General features: G+C 40.4%; 2 protein-coding genes across 17 annotated transcripts in view; one reads left to right on the forward strand and one right to left on the reverse strand.

Annotated features, from left to right (window-relative positions):
* The window catches only part of caska (calcium/calmodulin-dependent serine protein kinase a), a 161,879-nt gene that overhangs the window by 40,377 nt on the left and 102,309 nt on the right, over positions 1–19,193 (reverse strand). For 12 of the 16 annotated variants that reach the window (XM_086267439.1, XM_086267437.1, XM_086267436.1 and 9 more), the window contains exons 6-12: positions 14,718–14,820; positions 10,187–10,362; positions 9,028–9,150; positions 4,511–4,594; positions 4,284–4,383; positions 3,863–3,880; positions 2,967–3,088 (exon numbers count right to left, since the gene is read on the reverse strand). In XM_086267439.1, the coding sequence (XP_086123565.1) occupies positions 2,967–3,088; positions 3,863–3,880; positions 4,284–4,383; positions 4,511–4,594; positions 9,028–9,150; positions 10,187–10,362; positions 14,718–14,820 (726 nt within the window). The remainder of the gene's footprint in view (positions 1–2,966; positions 3,089–3,862; positions 3,881–4,283; positions 4,384–4,510; positions 4,595–9,027; positions 9,151–10,186; positions 10,363–14,717; positions 14,821–19,193) is intronic. The other 4 variants (XM_086267440.1, XM_086267438.1, XM_086267431.1 and 1 more) reach the window with 1 other exon arrangement.
* gpr34b (G protein-coupled receptor 34b) lies at positions 15,570–19,011 on the forward strand. Its single transcript, XM_086267334.1, has 3 exons — positions 15,570–15,976; positions 16,361–16,909; positions 17,003–19,011. Exons 2-3 carry the CDS (start codon positions 16,389–16,391, stop codon positions 17,562–17,564), a joined length of 1,083 nt encoding a protein of 360 aa, XP_086123460.1. The 5' UTR covers positions 15,570–15,976; positions 16,361–16,388; the 3' UTR covers positions 17,565–19,011.

Here is a 19,193-nt window from a genome sequence, read left to right on the forward strand (position 1 = left end):
CAAAGGCAAAATGATGTGCTCGGAGTCCAACTAAATCTTAAATGTGGTCTGGCCCCTGTGCTGCGATTTTGTGACCCAATACGGTTTGAATGTGGCGCACCAGTTGTAGGTCAGGGTCTGCTGCTGTCACCTACGACTCAGATGTTTCTGTCAACATCCCTGAGTCACGGAAACAACCATTTGTCAAGTCCAAGCGAGCTGCTGCTGCTGCTGCTGTGTTAAGGACACATCTTAAAAAACAACATGACCTTTTCATAATGCCTCCGGAGGAAAGAGCATCCCCGTGTGTGGAAAGATGCTATTTATGCCTTATATCACAAGCAATGACTGAATCTTATTAAGGGGTTATTTCCACAAAGACATTGTGCCCCCTCCAAAAACACTGGTTGTGAGGTACATCACAGTAGTGGAATGGGGGCACTAAATGCTTTCCTAAAACCCAAAGCATGTTTACAGTGGACCTGTTAGGCTTTTCCTTATTTTCTGTCTTTTATTTATTGTTACAAAAGTTCATGCCTATATTAAACATGTAAAGTTTGAAAGCCATAGCTGTACAAGTTATGGCTGTACGTCAAAAGCTCAGGCTTCTGTCTGCTCTAAATGATCCATTTCACACACTTTTTTTCTACACTAACCTGTGTATGATATCACAGAGAGGACCTATCCCTTTTATAATACAGTACTGTCCCTGACCACAGACGCTGCACGCACCTGCTGTTCAACCCTAAAACATTAAATTGAACTATGAATAATGCAAAACTTCACTATCAGAGGCCAAAGTTAAAAAAAATGCAGAGCTGGAAATGAGCAGAAAAAGTCTTTAATATTCATGCGTGAGGCTGCTTCCAAATCCCCTCGCTGCAGAAAGAGTGGCTGCTCTGTCCAAACCAAACTCACAGACGAGCAGCAGAATAAAGAGGTAATAAAGTTTATAACACATGATTATGTAGCAGTAAGAAACACATATTTTTAAAAAGGTCTTTGTTAACAACACCTGTAAGAAGAGGCTGTGGAAATTGTTTCACAGTAAAACAGAGCTGTAGTATTAAGTGACGATTTCATAGGAGCAGCTGGGCTTATCAACAGTTTCTGTGTATTAACACACTGTACTTTACATGTGATGTTAGGGCTGCTCAATTAATCAAATTTTAATCTAAATTACGATCTGGGCTTTCAATGATCATTAAAAATGACTGAGCCGATTATTAGCACCTCCCTCGTGCTTTACTCTCGCGCTGCTCCGTGTGGCAAATCGAGCGCACCTCTCTGCATTTCGAACACGCGTCACAACAATTAAGAGGACCCGAGGGAAGCTCGGAAAGCTAAGCAGAAGTTATTTGGAGAGGAGAGTGACTGCCGTTGGTTGAAAAGAGAGGTAAAAAAAACCTTCAGTGGTTGGAAACATTATGGGTTCGTGGAGTCAGACGTGTGTAAACTTTGCTACGGTGTCGTGCTGCACCACAGAGCAACACTGCAAAGTTCACTAAACATAGATGTTTACATTTTTAATTTATTTTTTATATTGCAAACATTTGCACTGTTATCAGTATTATTTTTTGACAATCTTTAAAGCCATTATTCAACACATTGTTATTGTTAAATAAATATCGTCAAATAATCGAGATCTCAATTTCAGTGAAAATAATCGTGATTATCATTTTTGCCATAATCGAGCAGCCCTATGTGATGTGTTTTCAAAGTGTTCCTGAATTCTTTTTTGAGCAGTGTATTAAAGGATTTCTTGTAAACCTAAGATTCCTTAAAAGCACTAAGTGGAATAATCCCTAATGTTTCTGCTTGACAGCTGTTTAAAGTGGAGATGAAAGGATAGAACAATGAATTTCTGTCAGCCAGTAAAATTACAGCAAGTACAATGCAAGTAAAGAAGAAAAACAAAAACAGGTCCACATATTTACTGAAGTATCGAAAAACACATTTACAGGGTTGTCTGTGAAGGTTCTCAGTCATCCAGGTCATCGTAGTCAAAGGAGCTTGCAAAGAAAAGCGTCCGGACTTCTTTAAGTTGCTTGAAGACGTTTCACCTCTCATCCGCGATTTACGGATTGGTTGGTTTATGACACCAACTCTCTGCCATCTATAATCCAGTTTTGAGTTCCCTCCCCAGACGCCTGAACGCCCACTCACATCCTGGGCCATCTGACCTCAGGAATTCGCATGATAAGGTGGGGCCAGGTTTCACAATGAGCTCACCCAAAACCCTGGCTGATTGGGACCCACACCCAGTTTCACACCTTGGCTCAGGCGATTAGAGGATCATCAGGGGGTCCTTTTGTCCCTCTGTGGGGGGATACTCCCACTAGGTTTATATCTGGGACTCTCCACCATTTGACCTTAGAACTGAAGAAGCTTCTCGGATGAGAGGTGAAACGTCTTCAAGCAACTTAAAGAAGTCCAGACGCTTTTCTTTGCAAGCTCCTTTGACATTTACAGGGTTATTAATACATCTTTAGATCAAGCTTCATGTGCGATAGAATGGGTGCAGAAGTTTCCGTGCACTGCAACAGCCTAACGTTGGATTTGTAGGCTATGAAAGGCAACCACAGTGGACTCTTTAAAATAAGGGGATGCAACTGAAATAAAATGGACATCTGGCTATACATCTAACATTTGTGCATGCTTTTGGAATAATCATCTGAGTGACAATGACCTGGAACAGAGCTAGTTCTCAATGTCTATTTTTAGCTTAGGCTCAGTTCACGCAGTTCACACATCACTGTGCGATCTGCACAAAACTCCCATCCTTACAGTTAACGACGCACAGTCAACTGTAAACCAAATACCAGAAAATGATATTAAAGTTTCATTTTTTATAAATAATATTTAAAAAAAAAAAAAAAACTATTAATGGAAAAATACAACAACAAAAATAAAACACACTATCTCCCACTGTTCCAGCTGTTAGAGTGAAGTGTTGACAATCGCTCATTTGCTTGTGTGACACTTACATCGAGCAGTGTGTGTAGATGCTGGTCCTGGAAAACACTGTGGAGGAAATCTAAATCTTTTTCACTGCAGTCCGTCAAAGCGTGGATCTCCTCTAAACTGTCCAACACCTGAGACACAGCACCTGCAAAGCACGCACGTCAGAAGTCCATCAGTCACTCAGCAAATCTGCACAGCTCTCAAGCGCCAAAACAGTTTCTCAGTTATTCAGCCTGGTTCGATTAGGTCTGTCACAATAATGACCTCCATTTCTTTTCAATACTGTTCTACAGTTCAGTTCCTCAGCCACCAAAACTTTGGCCGATTTAAATTTAGCACATCTCTACTTTAAGATCATCAGGGCTGTCTGTGTGAACTCGTCCCTCAGCGTGAGATTATCGTAGTGGGCAGGTGCACAGCTCATTTAGAGAAAATATCTATTTCAAAAACAGAATCTAATTTAGTTTCTTCTACTTATCAGAGTTACAAGACTTAAGTTGAATTTACTACACAGCGCACAATGCATACATGTGCAATGGGACAGAACAAGCCTTAGAGGAGGGGCACAAGAAGATTTTTTAAAAAGAGACTAATTTGATATCAGGTAAGGTTGTGATCACTCCTCATACACGGGCAATGACCTCTAAACTGTTATAACAGCTCCTGTGTTTAAGTGTGGGTTTGTAATATAAAAATAACTACACTTCAGGGATCGTGCCAGAATAAACAGCAGGACTGGCACTACCATTCCAGGACACAACATCTAATCGTTTATTTTAGGTGGCATAAAATGGCCACAACAAACTTGCTTTTAACAGTTAAATGTGAAACAACATATCAAATAGCAAAGGCAGTTATGGTGACAGGGCTACACAAACTACTACAAAGCACAGCACAGAGAGAACAAACAGGTACCTACGTTCTGCTGCTAGCAGTCCTAGCATGTGGGAAGCATTAAGAAAAATACACAAAAAATGAAAACATTGGCATTGTGCATATGCTGCCATCAACATTTAAACATTCAGAAGCAGTTGCTTCACAAGTGCCTCTGAGATTAACACTGATAAACTGGAAATGATTTGTGTTTTCAGTTGCTGGAATCTGTATGAGACTTAATCTTCATAAAGAGATACTCAGTAGATCCTCTGATTACAGCTCTTGTCTTTGGTGTATATTTAAGAGCTTGTTGCACAAACTTTCTTGTAACAACCTGCACAGGGCCTTACAGAGAAAGGAGAACTCAAACATGAAAAAAAGAGGAAGGAAATTAGACGGAGAACGTGTGATTATTTAGCCAAAAAGACAACAAAGAAGAGTTTGACTTCTGTGTCTTTGTCTACCTGAGGATGTGGGATCATCGGAGAAGTCTTGGAGTTCCTCGGGTGGATCTCCGTAGAAGGAGTTGAACTTGTGACTGGACACTGCAGCTAGCACGGCCCCCTGAAACCACAGCAGGAACATGAGCACGTGCATCTGTGGCCCCAGCTACGTATATCATCAATACACACTGAGATGATATCATGAACAGAAGTCTTGAATATTACAATATGACATTGTAATATTAAACCTTGAGCTTCCTCCTGGCGTTGAACTTTCTCAGCTGCTCCACGGTTTCCGGCAGGTGGATTTTGTAGGCATACCGATCCCTCTCCTTAGAAAGAAAACACAGAGAGGAAAATTGCTTACACGAGCTTAAACTGACTTCTTACACTGGGATGATTCTACTGAGTTCTGCTGAGCCATGTTTGGCACTGTCATTATAGCATGGACCATTTACTGGACACTACACTTTGAAAGCAGTGGGCTTTTACCAGTCAGAGAAGGTCAAATGAAAAAGGGTGTGTTAAAGGACATGCATTATGTATGGACTAAATAATTCATTCACACCTGAAATTAAAATGTTGTCTGTACCTGGAGGACAAGGAACAAAACCCCCCAAACTGTTATGCAGATATAAATGGTAGTAAAATCCACTGGGATCAAAGCAAGACCAGCTAACCCACAGATCACACAATCTGTACAGTGTTCATACTCTGAGGAAATAAAGAATCCACCTGGGAAGATGAAGGCTTGTCCATGTTCTCTTGCAAATCTAATAAAAATTGTCCAATAATTTAATTTTGTACTCTTGAAATTTTCCCAGACTCATGGTGGACAGTCTCTTTATTCCAAACATTTCCTCGCCCAAAACTAGCACTTACATTACCCACAATGCACTGCAACAGAAAGTTCAGTTAAAGGCTAAAGCATGAATTAAAGTAATGTGGTTGCAGTCAAACCTTAGGCTTTCAAGAAAGCCACATGTTGCAGCAATGTGGCCTGTTACAGCTTCGATCACTTCTATGTTGCAATATGTTATGATGCTTGCTGCTCTATTAACATATGCACTCTGTTCTTCTTTTCTATGTTTCATTGACATCTACAGGAAGCGGTGCCTGAGGAAAGCGGGGAGGATCATCAAGGACTCCAGTCACCCCAGCCATAAACTGTTCAGACTACTTCCATCAGGAAGGAGGTTCTGCAGCATCCGGTCCCGTACCAGCAGACTGAGAGACAGCTTCTTCCATCAGGCCATCAGACTGCTGAACACGTCATAGACACCTCACCTTCACTACTGGAACTTTAACATTATGCACTCCATACTGTACAGTAATGCCACTGTTCTGCACATGTCTCAACTCTGTATATTTTTATATATTTTATTTATTGTTTACTCTATTTAATTTGTAAAATATGTGTACACACACACACACACACACACACACACACACACACACACACACACACACACGTAGAAAAATATTTAGTATACACATCCAGAAATGCATATACTATTATATATTGTACATATATTTATTAGTTTCAGATGTAGCCATTCTTGTATTTTGCTTGTTTACATTATTGTATTTTGCACAACTCTGTTGCTTGTGAAGCTCGCACACAAGAATTTCACTCACATGTGCTGTACCAATGTACCTGCACATGTGATGTGACAATGAAAGTGATTTGATTTGATTTGATTTGAAAACTCTACGTGTGATGGCAGATGCACAGCAGGAGCAGATCGCTGAACTGAGAGTAATTAAATGTCTTCAACATGTTACGACAGACTTTGGAGGGTATAAGTGGCAAAATGTGGCTGGATGTTTTCTGATGCAACTTCCAAAAAGAACTCTTCAGGTGTAAAAACCTATGTGCATTTTAAAATCTATATTCCAGATTATATGTGGAAACAGGTTAAAGGTACAAGTAAACAAGGTAAGGTAAGGTAAGGTAACTTTATTTATACCTAAAGGCAAGGTAAATTTGCTTTACAGAAAAATGACAGCATTTGACATCCCTTTAAAAACACACATACCTAGTAAATATATAAAACTCACTGTGACACATACTTTAATATTTCGAATCAAAAACAGTTCTTATTTAATTCAGTGACAGCAACGGGGACAAAGCTATTTTTATAACGCTTTGTCCTGCATCTTGGAAATAGAAACCTCCGTCCTGAGGGAAGAAGCTGAAATTCACCCCTTAGAGGATGGGAACCATTTTTAAGGATTGATAAAGCCATCCTCTGTACCTGCTTAGAGTACAGGGAGGCTAAACAAGACTGTGGCTCACCTATCAGACGACTGGACCATCTCACTATCTGATTTAGAGAGTTTTTCTCTGTGACAGAGGTCTGACCAAACCATGCCACCAAACAAAAGGATAAAACAGACTCAATAAAAGAACGATAAAACAAAGTTAAAATTTTTTGGTCAATGTGGAAATGAACAAGTTTCCTAAGGCAATAAAGGTGCTGGTGACCCTTTTTACAAACTGATTTGCAATTTTGATCAAAGTTCAGTTTTTCATTGATTATGGTCCCAAGATATTTATATGATTGTACTTGCTCTATTTTCTGACCTTTAATTAAAGTGACTCCGTGCCCATTTTGTTGTTTCCTAAAATCAACAACCATGTCTTTTGTTTTAGATATGTTCAGCTGGAGATAAGACTCCTCCCACCACTGAACAAAGTCATCAATGACTGGACCGTGGTTAATTTCACCCTCTTTCAGTAAGCTGACAATAACAGAGTCATCTGCATATTTAATAATGACCCTGTTTTCATGTCTGCCCTGACACATGTTTGTATAGAGAGTGAATAATAAGGGCGATAGGACGCAGCCTTGAGGAGAACCTGTGGAGGAGAACACTGGGTCAGACAGAACCCCATTTATTCTCACTCTTTGTGACCTGTCAGTTAGAAAATCTAAAATCCAGCCCACCAGGTTTTTCCTGATTTCAAACTGTTCTAAAAGTCTTTTAATTAAAATATGGGGCTGTATTGTATTAAAAGCCGAAGAAAAATCAATGAAAAGAAGTCTTGCAAAAGTCCCTTTACTCTCTACATGTTTAAGAATTAGATTTAGTAAAGTCAAAAGTGCGTCCTCCACTCCTCTGTTGGGCCTGTATGCAAACTGCATTGGATCCAGCTGACCTTCAGTCTCTTTCATAATCACATTTCTGATGATTTTTTCAAAGACTTTCATGACAACTGAAGTGAGGGCAACAGGCCTGAAGTCGTTTAGAATTTTTGGACGACTAGATTTAGGGACAGGAACCACGACTGCTTCTTTCCAAAGAGAGGGCACATGTTGTGTTTGCAAGGATTTGTTAAAAATAACCTGAAATATAGGACTGAGTTCATCAGCACAAGATTTAATTAGGCGGCCACTAATATTATCAGGACCCTGGCTCTTATTCACATTGACTGTATGAAAGGCCTTTTTAACATCGCTGAGTTCAATGATAAAGTGCTGAGTATCTCTCAGTTTCTGTTTCAGTTCCAAAATATCCTCGCTAAAATCAGAAGAACTAAAACGAGCATAAAACATGTTTAAAGCATTTGCAAAATCTCTGTCTGAATTAAAACCATCTAAAATGACCTGACTGCTGCTCTGGGGATTTTGAAACCCTGCTATGGTTTTCATACAAGTCCAGGCAGACCCCAAATTTTTTGCAGCAAATTTGCTTTCAAGAAGGTTTTTGTAGCTCTGTTTTGCTTTCAAGATCTCGATTTTCATTTCCTTGGTGGCTGTCTGAAAATCGGTAACAGCCCCCTCTTTAAAGGCCTGTCTCTTTTTCCTTAAACAGGATTTGACACTTTTAGTGACCCATGGCTTATTGTTAGCGCTAAACAAACGCTGTAGCATGTTTATCAGGTACTGTTCTGATGAGAACAATAAATCACACAAAGTAACATCACTTGCAGGCAGGCTGCTGCAAACAAAAACGTTATGCCAGAACCTTATTAAGTAACGTGGTTCTGGCTAATTAGCCACATGGCGCTGCCTCACAGTGTTTGTGTTGCCGTCAGGCTGTCAGAAAGCTGCAGTGGGAGTTTTGCCACATTTTTGGTTCTCTGCCTCTGATGTAATTTGGTAAAAAGAAGAATTCAGGTTAGGTTTCATGGACTGCACAACTGTGTGGGTTTGTGTGACATTCTGTTAAAAAGGGGAACGCAATCAACACTAAACAGAGTCTTGCACTGCTCCAGCTCGATCTCTCAGACAAACACTGATGTGTCTAAACTTTAGCAAATCAGGGACACCTATAACGGAGTAAAGTGCAACGCTGAAAGTAGGGGTGTCCTTTAAAACTCAGAGATTTGATTGATGTGTCAGACCACTTCCAGATGAATTCCAAGTCCCTTGGCAGAATTGTCAAGAAATCATTTTTAAGTACCCCTCCATCCCTGCCCACAGAAGAAGACACAATAAAAGCTTCCTCTGACAACACATGACAAGCGCCAACACCACTGAGCTGGCACTTCCTGTCATTGCTTTCCTGCTTGAATAGCTGACTGATCATTGCGTGTCAACTTCAGGCGACGTGGCATTAGTATTCCACTTGTGTCAAAAAAAGGCTAAAAGTTTTACAGAAGTCAAAACTTTGGATACATGTCAGTGCACGCTTACTATTCCTCAAAGGGATAAAATGGAGCCCAGCATAATGGTCAAACTATATCAGATTTGACACAAAGACTTTAAGATCTCACAACACCAACCACCATGGGATGTTTCTCAGTGCCCTGCAGTACCTTGAGCCAGGGGTGGTTAAGAGCCTCGTAGACTGTGATTCTCTCGGCGGGATCCAGCATCAGCATACGCCTCACCAAGTCCTTAGCGCTCTCTGAGATGTGATTCCACTGGCGGGGATTCATCTACACACACAAAAATACCAAAACAGGAATATGAAATCATAAGTGTCATGTTGGCATCGTCCATTTGTCCCTGTGCTATACATACAGCAGTCTCTGGGGATAATAAATGAAGCCAAATACTGCAATCCCTCCAGTGGCCATTTATGTGGGGTGTGATAGTATATATAAATATATATATATATATATATATATACACACACACACACACACACACACACACACACACACACACACACAACTGAATTATATATATATATATAATTCAGTTGTATTTGTATTGCCCAGTATCTCATAAAGGTTTAGGTTGCTTCACAGGCATAAAAAACATTTTAAGAAACAGGTGAATAGTCCAACAGATAGAAGTTAAAGGCCAAAATCATATTCAGTGGTATTCGTATTATTATGCACAACTTGACAACAGTTCCAGGTTAAAAGAAGTTGGGTGTTTGGTACAGGATTAGTTTCCATAAAAATAATTTAATTCCATTTTATTTGTATAGCGCCAAATTACAGCAACAGTCGCCTTTATTTTGTAAGGTAAAGACCCTACAATAGTACAGAGAAACGTTCAACAATCAGATGATGCCCTATAAGCAATCATCATATGATTGTTGGGTTATTCTCTGTATGTATTATTGTAGGGTCTACCTGACAATATAAAGGGTCATGAGGCCATGTTGTTGTGATTTGGCACTGTATAAATACAACTGAATTGAACTGAATTAAATTGAAGCAATCACTTGGCAATAGCGGGAAGGAAAAACTCCCTTTTAACAGGAAGACACCTTCAGCAGACCCAGCCATCTGCTCCATCCAGTATTAATAATGCTGTTATTAAAGAGAATGTGTAATGAATGTTAGTATTAATGCTCTTGAGCAGTTTAATAGGAGACTGAACTTTGAAACATCTACCAGATAAGGCATGAATCCACCTCTACAGTGTTTGCTCTTAATGTGGTGATTCTTGTCTTTGTAGGATTTATAAGGAACACACAGCGGCGCTCAGACTGTGGCCGCACTTTGAATAGACCCTGACCTTGTATTTGCCCTTGCAGATGGCTTCAAACAGACGTTCCTTGGTGCCATAAAAAGGGAGACACCCCGAGAGGAGGATGAAGAGGATAACGCCACAGCCCCACACGTCCACGGGTTTACCATACGGCTCTCTCTTCACCACCTCTGGGGCCATAAAGTGGGGAGTTCCTACGCGACCTGGAGTTACAAACAGAGCGTGCAAGTCAGGTAACAGTTCCAAAATAATAACATTTTGACAATAAAACACGCACAGCGAAACTTCCTTGTTGGTTCCCCAGTCATTTCGATTCTTATGTTTGCTGAAATTGAAAAGGAAGTAGTTCAAGTTTTATTTCCTTTGTTTTTCCCTAATTACCAACTACCAGAAAGTAATGTCTCACAATCAAGTGAAAAGAGGAAATGATACTTTACTTTGGGTGACTTCCTATTTTGATGCAAACTAGGAAGCGCACGGTTTTCATCCAGGTTTAAAACTAAGACAGTTTCTAATGTGCAGCGTTCTTACATTTCTTACAAGTTCTCAGTAGCTGATACTGTCTACTACTTTATCTGTCCTTTATTAGAGTGAAACTAAAATTATGATGTTATCCCAAGTTAGTTGCAGCAATTTAAATGCTGCAAAACTGTTTAATTACTTTGGTTTCAACAGTCAAACAGGCCAGCTGAGCAGTGCATTTCTCTCCAAGTAAAGACTTTTAATTTAAAATGAATTAATTTAAAAGGTTTAAGAAATTCTACAACTGTTAAGACTGTGAGTCTTTTAGACATCTGCATTTGACAGATGCTGAACAAAATCTGACCCATAAAACGGGTACTTCATTTGTACGGGACATCAGTTACTGTGCATGGGAGTTACTACTGACTCAGAAATAACTGAAATAACCAGCACAAAAACCAATGTCTGGTCAGAATTAGCAACAGCACCAACACACTGATTCCAAATCAGCAAGATGTGGTTGTGATCAGCAGTCTATAAAGGAAGTTGCCAGTATACCTCCTGACAAAGGAAGCCTCCCTCTGCCATGAGCACTCCCACACATGGAAAGTTTGAGCTTTACTCAGACTTGATTTTCTTTTTCTAGCTGAGGTATGGTACACAATGTTTTCACCAAGTTGATACCTTAAGCGTAGTGTGTACAGATTGACGATGAATTCTTAAAAAGCAAAAATTATTAAATTTCCATGTGACAGCTCTCCATTTAAAAGTCAAGTCGGCTGTCAGTTTCTGGCATCATTGAACAAACACTGATACCATCTTAACACAGTGTCATGAGTGTTAAACTGTATTAAGTGCTCTTGACCGAAAGTGGAATTCTGCACCTCCTCCTGTGTTTTAAGGCTTTAGGGCTGTGACTGGGTACACTTTCAGGTTGGATCAGGTGAGGTAGCCTAAAAAGAGAGGTTGCTTTTAAGCAAACAAACAATTGCATCCTATCTCTTTTCATAAAAGCCTTTAACTTGAAATTTAGAGGAAAATATCACAAAGTCAAGAAAAGATGTGAAGGAAAGGACTTTCAGCTCCTGACTGAAATTACCCAGGTTGCCTGAAAGCACGATGTGCTGAAAGTATGATCTCCTAAAGATGCACCACGGAAATCCATGTGTTCTCAATGTGTTGTCTTTTGCAAGCTATTTAGCTCCCCCATTACTCATTTAGCATTCATTCATTTCAATTCATTCATTACAACTTAAAAATATCATTATTATATTAACAAATATTACCCACTCTGCAGTCCCCTCATATTTTTGTGCTTTAACTAACATCATTAAGATGAAAACACTTTAAATCTCGCCTTTATTAAAGCATTTAGGATCTCTGAAGTGAAATTAATTCTAAATAACACCAAAATGAGGAGAAAACTATATAAATTGAGTTATAATCACTATCCATCCATCCATTCGCTTCCGCTTCTCCTTCAGGGTCGCGGGGGGGCGCTGGAGCCTATCCCAGCTGTCATAGGGCGAGAGGCAGGGTACACCCTGGACAGGTCGCCAGTCTGTCGCAGGGCTAACACACAGAGACAGACAACCATTCACACTCACATTCACTCGCACATTCACACCTAGTGGCAATTTGGATTATCCAATTAGCCTATCCCCACAAGCTGCATGTCTTTGGACGGTGGGAGGAAGCCGGAGTACCCGGAGGGAACCCACACAAACACGGGGAGAACATGCAAACTCCACACAGAAAGACCCCGGCCTGATGGTGGAATTGAACTCAGGATCTTCTTGCTGTGCGGCAACAGTGCTAACCACCGTGTAGGGCTGCTCGATTATGGCAAAAATGATAATCACGATTATTTTCACTGAAATTGAGATCTCGATTATTTGACGATATTTATTTAACCCTTAAGACCTACTATAGAACCAAGTCCGCCAGAGCTTATATTATTTTTTTACATGTTGTAGTGCCATTTGTGGGAGCATTTCAAGTTGCTATACAACTGTTATAGCCCATATTTTAATAATATGTATGCATTAAGTCCACAGTAACTACATTAATTGCAAAAAAAGTGCAATAAACTACAAAAAAATTGAAAATCGTTTTTTGTATTTTGTACATATATTTCTACTTGGAGAAATATAAGAGGTTTATCCCTCAAAGCTTTAAATACAAAAAAGTTGCAAGAAATAGTTTACAACAACAGGAAATTTATTTTGAGTGTCTTCATAGTTTTATTTTGGAGATACACCAATTTTTATATACTGCAGGAAAAACGAAAAAACAATCTTATGATGCAAATTTGCAAAGAAAACAGCAGGTGCATCAAAATAAACTATTTCCAGCAGTGCAATTTGAGTTCTAAGCATCCCAGCAACTATTCAGAAAAGTCAAACATGACCAGTATAGGTTTAAGGCCTACAAGTAAAAAACTACAATTTCCGCAAAAATGACATCACTTCCGGTTTCGGCCAGGAAATGGCGGACATGTGATAGTGTCTGTTTCACTGTGGGAAGTGTTACGAACAGCTGATCGGATCGGCAAAGCGTGTTTCTGGAATATTATGTTTTTGTTCCTGCAAGCGCTTTTTATGCAATTTTTGCAAAGCTATATGTGGAACGAAACCGTGACCGAGGACAAGCTGATGGCATCAGATGTAAGTACAACTCCTCTGGTTTCATGTGCAAAACAAATTATTGCGCTATCTTACGCGTTCAGGTTCTACAGGGATTTAAAAAATAGTTACACAAAACGGAGCGTGCTGCTCTGACGGCTTTAAAGGGTTACAATGACTTTAAAAAAATAATATAAAATAGTGTGCAACACCACTGAAGTTTTTTTTAACCTGTCTTTTCAACCAACAGCAGTCACTCTCCTCTCCAAATAACTTCTGCTTAGCTTTCCGAGCTTCCCTCGGGTCCTCTTAATCAGCGGTCTCCAACCTTTTTTGCGCCACGGACCGGTTTATGCCCGACAATATTTTCACGGACCGGCCTTTAAGGTGTCGCGGATAAATGAGGGAGGGGCTAATAATCGGCTCAGTCATTTTTAATGATCGTTGAAAGCCCAGATCGTAATCGTGATTAAAATTCGATTAATTGAGCAGCCCTACCACCGTGGCACCGTGCTGCCAAGAGTTATAATCACTATAATCATTAATTCACTCTGATAAACCCACCTTACAAAGTGTTTCACACAGGACACAACTAATGAAGCTCCATAATCTTTACAAATCATCTGTGGGTTTAACAGCTGTTGAGATTTAAAAAAATATCCACATATTAGCGATGCATAAGAGTAACACAGTAATACAGAATTGACTTGCCAACATCGCCTTTCCTTATATAAAGAACGCTCCAGAGTATCCTCTGCTCAAGAACATGAAGGAGGCGCTAAAATATCTTGTATCTTATACTACAGCATCTTGGTCATTTCACTTTTGCTCACTGACTATTTCACTCCAACCAAAGTCTTCTTTACCAGTGAGATGTGGTAGCTTAATGACTTAAAGGCATGACTTTCACCCAGGGGAGTGCACTGTCTCTGTGAATGGTCATTGGGGCTCAGGACAGGTTTCTGCCTGTTGTAGTTTTAAGTTGTTCATTTATGAACTGGAATCCATGAATAAACAATTCAAATGGTTTCCAGCTTGTAATTGTTTCCAGTCAGCCAAATTGGAAGCAAAAAATATGTCCAGTAAACTTTTGGCAGATCCTATTAATGATGTACTGATGAATGTACACGCTCAGTTATCATGAATATCATATTCTATAATTTCAAGTAAAGTATTTATATATAATATGCTGGGAAAGTCACTCTAAATTATATCGATATGCGTCATAACTATGTGTTTTTCTCAGTTCTTCTTTATGTCACAAGAGTCATAAACCCTGTGTCCCTTATGTCACAAGTGTTTAAATGGTGTCTTCAACAATAAGTTCAATTATGGAGCAGAGACGTGTTCTGTCTCTTTGATCCCATCTTAGTGGAACTTTTCCCACAAGTCAGAAAAAATAAAAATCTCCCTAAACAAATGGTGACAAGGCATGCAGGGAGAATCCCGCTGTGTTGTGGTGTTTACTGTACCTCCTGCCACCAGTCCTGACTCTCCGAGCTGGATCGCCACTCCGAACCCGCCCAGCTTCACTGGAGCCGAGTTCTCTTTAGATGCCAGCAACACGCAGTGAGGCTGAGAATGAGAGAATGGAGAAGGAAACAGAGATTTTAGCAAATTAAAGAGTGAAATTCTCCTATAAATAACAGACATTAAACGAGCCAGACACACCCCAAACCACCACCCACCACGGCCACACACAAATAACTGAGAGTGTGGGAAGATCAGAGTAGGAAGTTTGCTGTAGTGTCTTTATACGACTCCAGTTATTTTAAATACAACGTTGACTTTTGCTTTTTTTGATCATGCTGTCGTCACACGCCATGAAAACACAGATCGCTATTTTCTTCCCAAAGCATCAAGTAATGCAACCACAACATTTCAGTCGAGCAGTTTTGCACATGGCAACACCTATTTAGATTCACATTTCATTTCATTAACATTTGTGGTCATCTGCAGCATCCTTTCTATGATATAGTGTTACTTTGTGGTTTAATGTGGACTGATACGGATCTGAAAAACAGCAGACAGAAACAGTCTTACCGTGCGGTAGCTGTTGAACGGAGTATTAAAATTTCTGCTTTTGCTCAGACCTTTCTAAATTCTTTCTAAAAATCTTACGTGAGGACATTAACCACAGTAGCCAGAGTCCAAGGTGGAAAGCATACTGTACACAAGTGAAGCATGCCCTGTGAGTATTTCCCCTCATATGTATAATCAGAAGGCCTCTCTCTCTCTCTCTCTCTCTCTCTGCTTCTGTATGGTGCTCGGAAGAAAAGAGGGGGGCTGACCACAGTATGAAATTTCCTCTGTGCAACATTACCGCATTCTGCACTTCAGCATTTCTGACTGCACAGCTGTGGACAGGCGCTTATCTTGAAAGTGAGATAGGACAGTTAGGGAAGCCAAAAAGAAAAAACTGAAGCTGAGTCTACACAGTACTATTCTGTGACGATGATAGTATTTGCTCAACGCGAGTTGGACTACAGGAGAAAATCGAACATGAGATGACACAAGGAACTATTTCCATTTTTTCAGAGCGGCAAATTTGGATTTTTCCTGCATGTTCAACTTACAGGGATATCCTGGAGTACCTTAGAGGAAGGCAAAAAGACTGCAAAACCTGTAAGTGTGTATGTGTGTGAGGTTGGAACTGATCCTCACCGTTCACACAGCCCTTTACACAAAGAAAGGAACGCATACTTCTTTTTTAATGAACTCCAGTAACTAGGTGAGTGTTTTGAAAAGTTCCTTTTTTTTTCTTTTTTTTTTTCACACTGTGTGCAACACCATCGCGCTGACCTTTGAGTTGAGTAAGCAGTTTCCTTTTACTGCTATTTCATTTACTGATCTTTTGATATACTTCTCTTGAAGTAAACTGACTGAGCACATACACATCATTTTAAAACTGCTTGGCTGCGGTAATGTGCAAAAGATACCAAAGAAATCTTGAACAGGTTATTCACATGTTTCTAGGGCTTTCCAGTTCCTGAGGTTATGATGGTAAGATTGTGTTTTGCAGGGCAGATTAATGCTCACACCCACAAACCTGTACGTATGAAAGCCCTTTCCCAAAATGCAAATTATTCCATGTGTGCCCCTCATCTGTTTGCAGGACTGTCAATCCCCTGAAAAAAGACACCATGGCAAAAAACTTCTCCTGTAAGAACCAAACAACAAACTTAACCCTTGACCCGTGTGGAGATGACGGCACACTGCAGGTCCTGCTGGCAGTGAGCTACTCTATAATCTTCATCCTGGGTCTAGTCGGGAACCTGGTGGCTCTGTGGGTTTTCTTCTGCGTCCACTCCAAGAAGAACTCTGTTCGAGTGTTTCTCATTAACATTGCATTGGCAGACCTGCTGCTGGTGGTCTGTCTGCCATTCAGGATACTCTATCACAGCCAAGGTGACAAATGGAATCTGGATCCCACCGTGTGTAATGTAGTGGGACACCTCTTCTACATGAACATGTACATTAGCATCACTCTGTTAGGGCTGATCAGTGTGGATCGCTACTTTAAGATCCACCAAAGTGTAGGAATGCAGCGCAAACTCTGCTCCACAAAGCTCAGCTTCGCCCTGTGTGCCATCGTCTGGATTGTGTCCACTTGTATCATTTCAGTGATGGTGTCATCAACGAATGACTCTCCACATGTGAGCAGGTTGGTAAAACCTTTAAATCTTCTTTTTTTTTTTACCTTACTGCAGATCTGCAGTGGCCAACTTGTGTGACAAAATGTATTTCCTGTGTCCAGGTGTTTCCACTACAAGAAGCTGGATAATACAAAGTGGAAGGCTTACATCAACATGTGTTTGGTGGTTCTTTTTTGGTTAGTCTTCATCTCTCTCATGATGTCCTACGGGAAGATCGCACTCAAGCTGCTGAGGACATCACAAGCAAATCCAGATCTGCCCAACTCCACTCGCTACACTCGAACGGCCAAGAAGTCCTTCTTCATCCTCTTTCTCTTCTGCATCTGTTTTGTGCCCTATCACGTGGTCAGAGTGTTTTACATAAAAACGCAGATCACAGACACTTCGTGTTTCTGGATGTGTGTCGCTGACAAAACCAACGAGGTGGCTCTGCTGTTTTCTGCCCTCAACAGCTGCCTGGACCCTGTCATGTACTTCCTGTTATCCTCTTCAGTGAGGAAGGAGGTGCTGCGCTTGGTGAACAACATGATCTGCTTAAGAGATGTTACAGGCATCAGTGGGAGCAGCTCCACTGCTGAGATGGATAGTAGAAATGTAAGGACTGACAGAGAACACCCAAACACCAGTCTAATTAGTAATACAAAGATAGAAAGCGGTTTATAAATCCCCACACAGCAGAGCGATAACTCTACTGACGTAAACGTAAATATGACAGAAGCCAGCAGAAGAAGAGGAGCGTGACAGGGCAGCTGCTGCTCTTGCCTGTGCGCCTTTACTTGGTGCTTACCTAAGAAAAACCTTTGAACTAAGGCTTATTTTGAAAAGGTTTAGGACAACTTCGCATTATTTTATGCAGAGGAAAAGTACTGGCTCTGTTACACTGTAGGGCCTATGATTAGTCCTGTGATTAAACATTTGTGTCATGATGGGAGTGGGCTCTTTCCACTGAGCCTCAATATATAAGACTTGGAATGACAGAGGAATATCTATCTGCACCAGAAACTTGGACACGCAGTGACAAGGAACACTGAAGCTGGTGGTCCCGCAAGTTACTGTGGGTTTTGTTTTCTGTAACAAACCCAGTCTGTAACTGGGTTTGTAGATGTGTCGTCTTCGATGGTAAAGAATCCCCCAAAATTCCTGAGACCCACCTCTGGAAACTTTTTTCATGTAAATCCGTCCTTAATGTTACGAGTAATCCTGCAAATTAAAAAATATGTCCTTTCTTATTATAGAGAAATTTGAATGTACTTGTGTGCCATGAGACATTTTGAGATTTCATCATCAGCATCGTTTTGATGTTTGAATCCAAATCGTTTCAAAGATGGAGGGCAAAGTAGTAGGGCAACCCCTCACCACCCACACACACACACACACACACACACACACACACACACACACACACACACACACACACACACACACACACACACACACACACACACACAGAGCTAGGGGTGTTTGACTTTGCCAGATGTGACAGTAAAAAAGCAAAAATAAAAATACTTAAGTCCATCAAAGGCAGGACCACTTGGACTTTAATGCTTTTTTTTGCATAAGCTGATGTTTTCATACTACACCGCTCGAGTGAAACTGTGAACTTAATCGGGGACTGAGCATTTCCTTTCACACCCATATGCTGCATTAATCTAGTATAAGCACTGATAAACGAGAGACACAAACCACAATTACACACATAGAAACATGACAACAAGTCAATACTCTTCCCCTCACAGCATTTATCAAAACATTTGTCACATACTGTTTAAATATAAACGTGTGTGTGACCCTGCAGATGGCCATATGTCACTAACAAAACACGCTGAAGACAAAGTGAAGGAAAGGTGATGGGAACTTTGCAGATTTGATCAAAGCCTGAACTTTATGATATTTATAACAGCATTAGAAAAAAAAACCAGGGAAACGCCTACTGAGGTGAAAGCATGGGGCTTCACTGTTAAATACCACTTCTCACAGGGCAAAATGCCTTTTACGTATTAAGAAAAGCTCTGACATTTACAGAAGTCTGTTTTCAAAGTTTGTTCTGGATCTTGGTGTGATTTATTTCATAAAGCTTATGTTAATGTGCCAAATTGTGCTTTTCGAAATAAAGTAGGATATAAATAGTCCTGTGCTAATCAATGTTTATCATGCAGTGTGTCCCTTATTATGGAAGGGAAGTGTGTGTAGGAACCAAACAACTCTTTCTGCTTCTCATCTAGAACAACAGCGCCACCCCAAGGCAGAAAAGGGACAGTGTTTAGACATTTTTGCAACCCAAGCCAAACATTG

This window comes from Aulonocara sp. 'chitande type north' Nkhata Bay, linkage group LG16, assembly GCF_057382095.1.
Source record: "Aulonocara sp. 'chitande type north' Nkhata Bay isolate Kocher_YH1m ecotype deep benthic linkage group LG16, A_spYH_male_GT1.1, whole genome shotgun sequence".
In the NCBI taxonomy this organism is placed as follows: domain Eukaryota; kingdom Metazoa; phylum Chordata; class Actinopteri; order Cichliformes; family Cichlidae; genus Aulonocara; species Aulonocara sp. 'chitande type north' Nkhata Bay.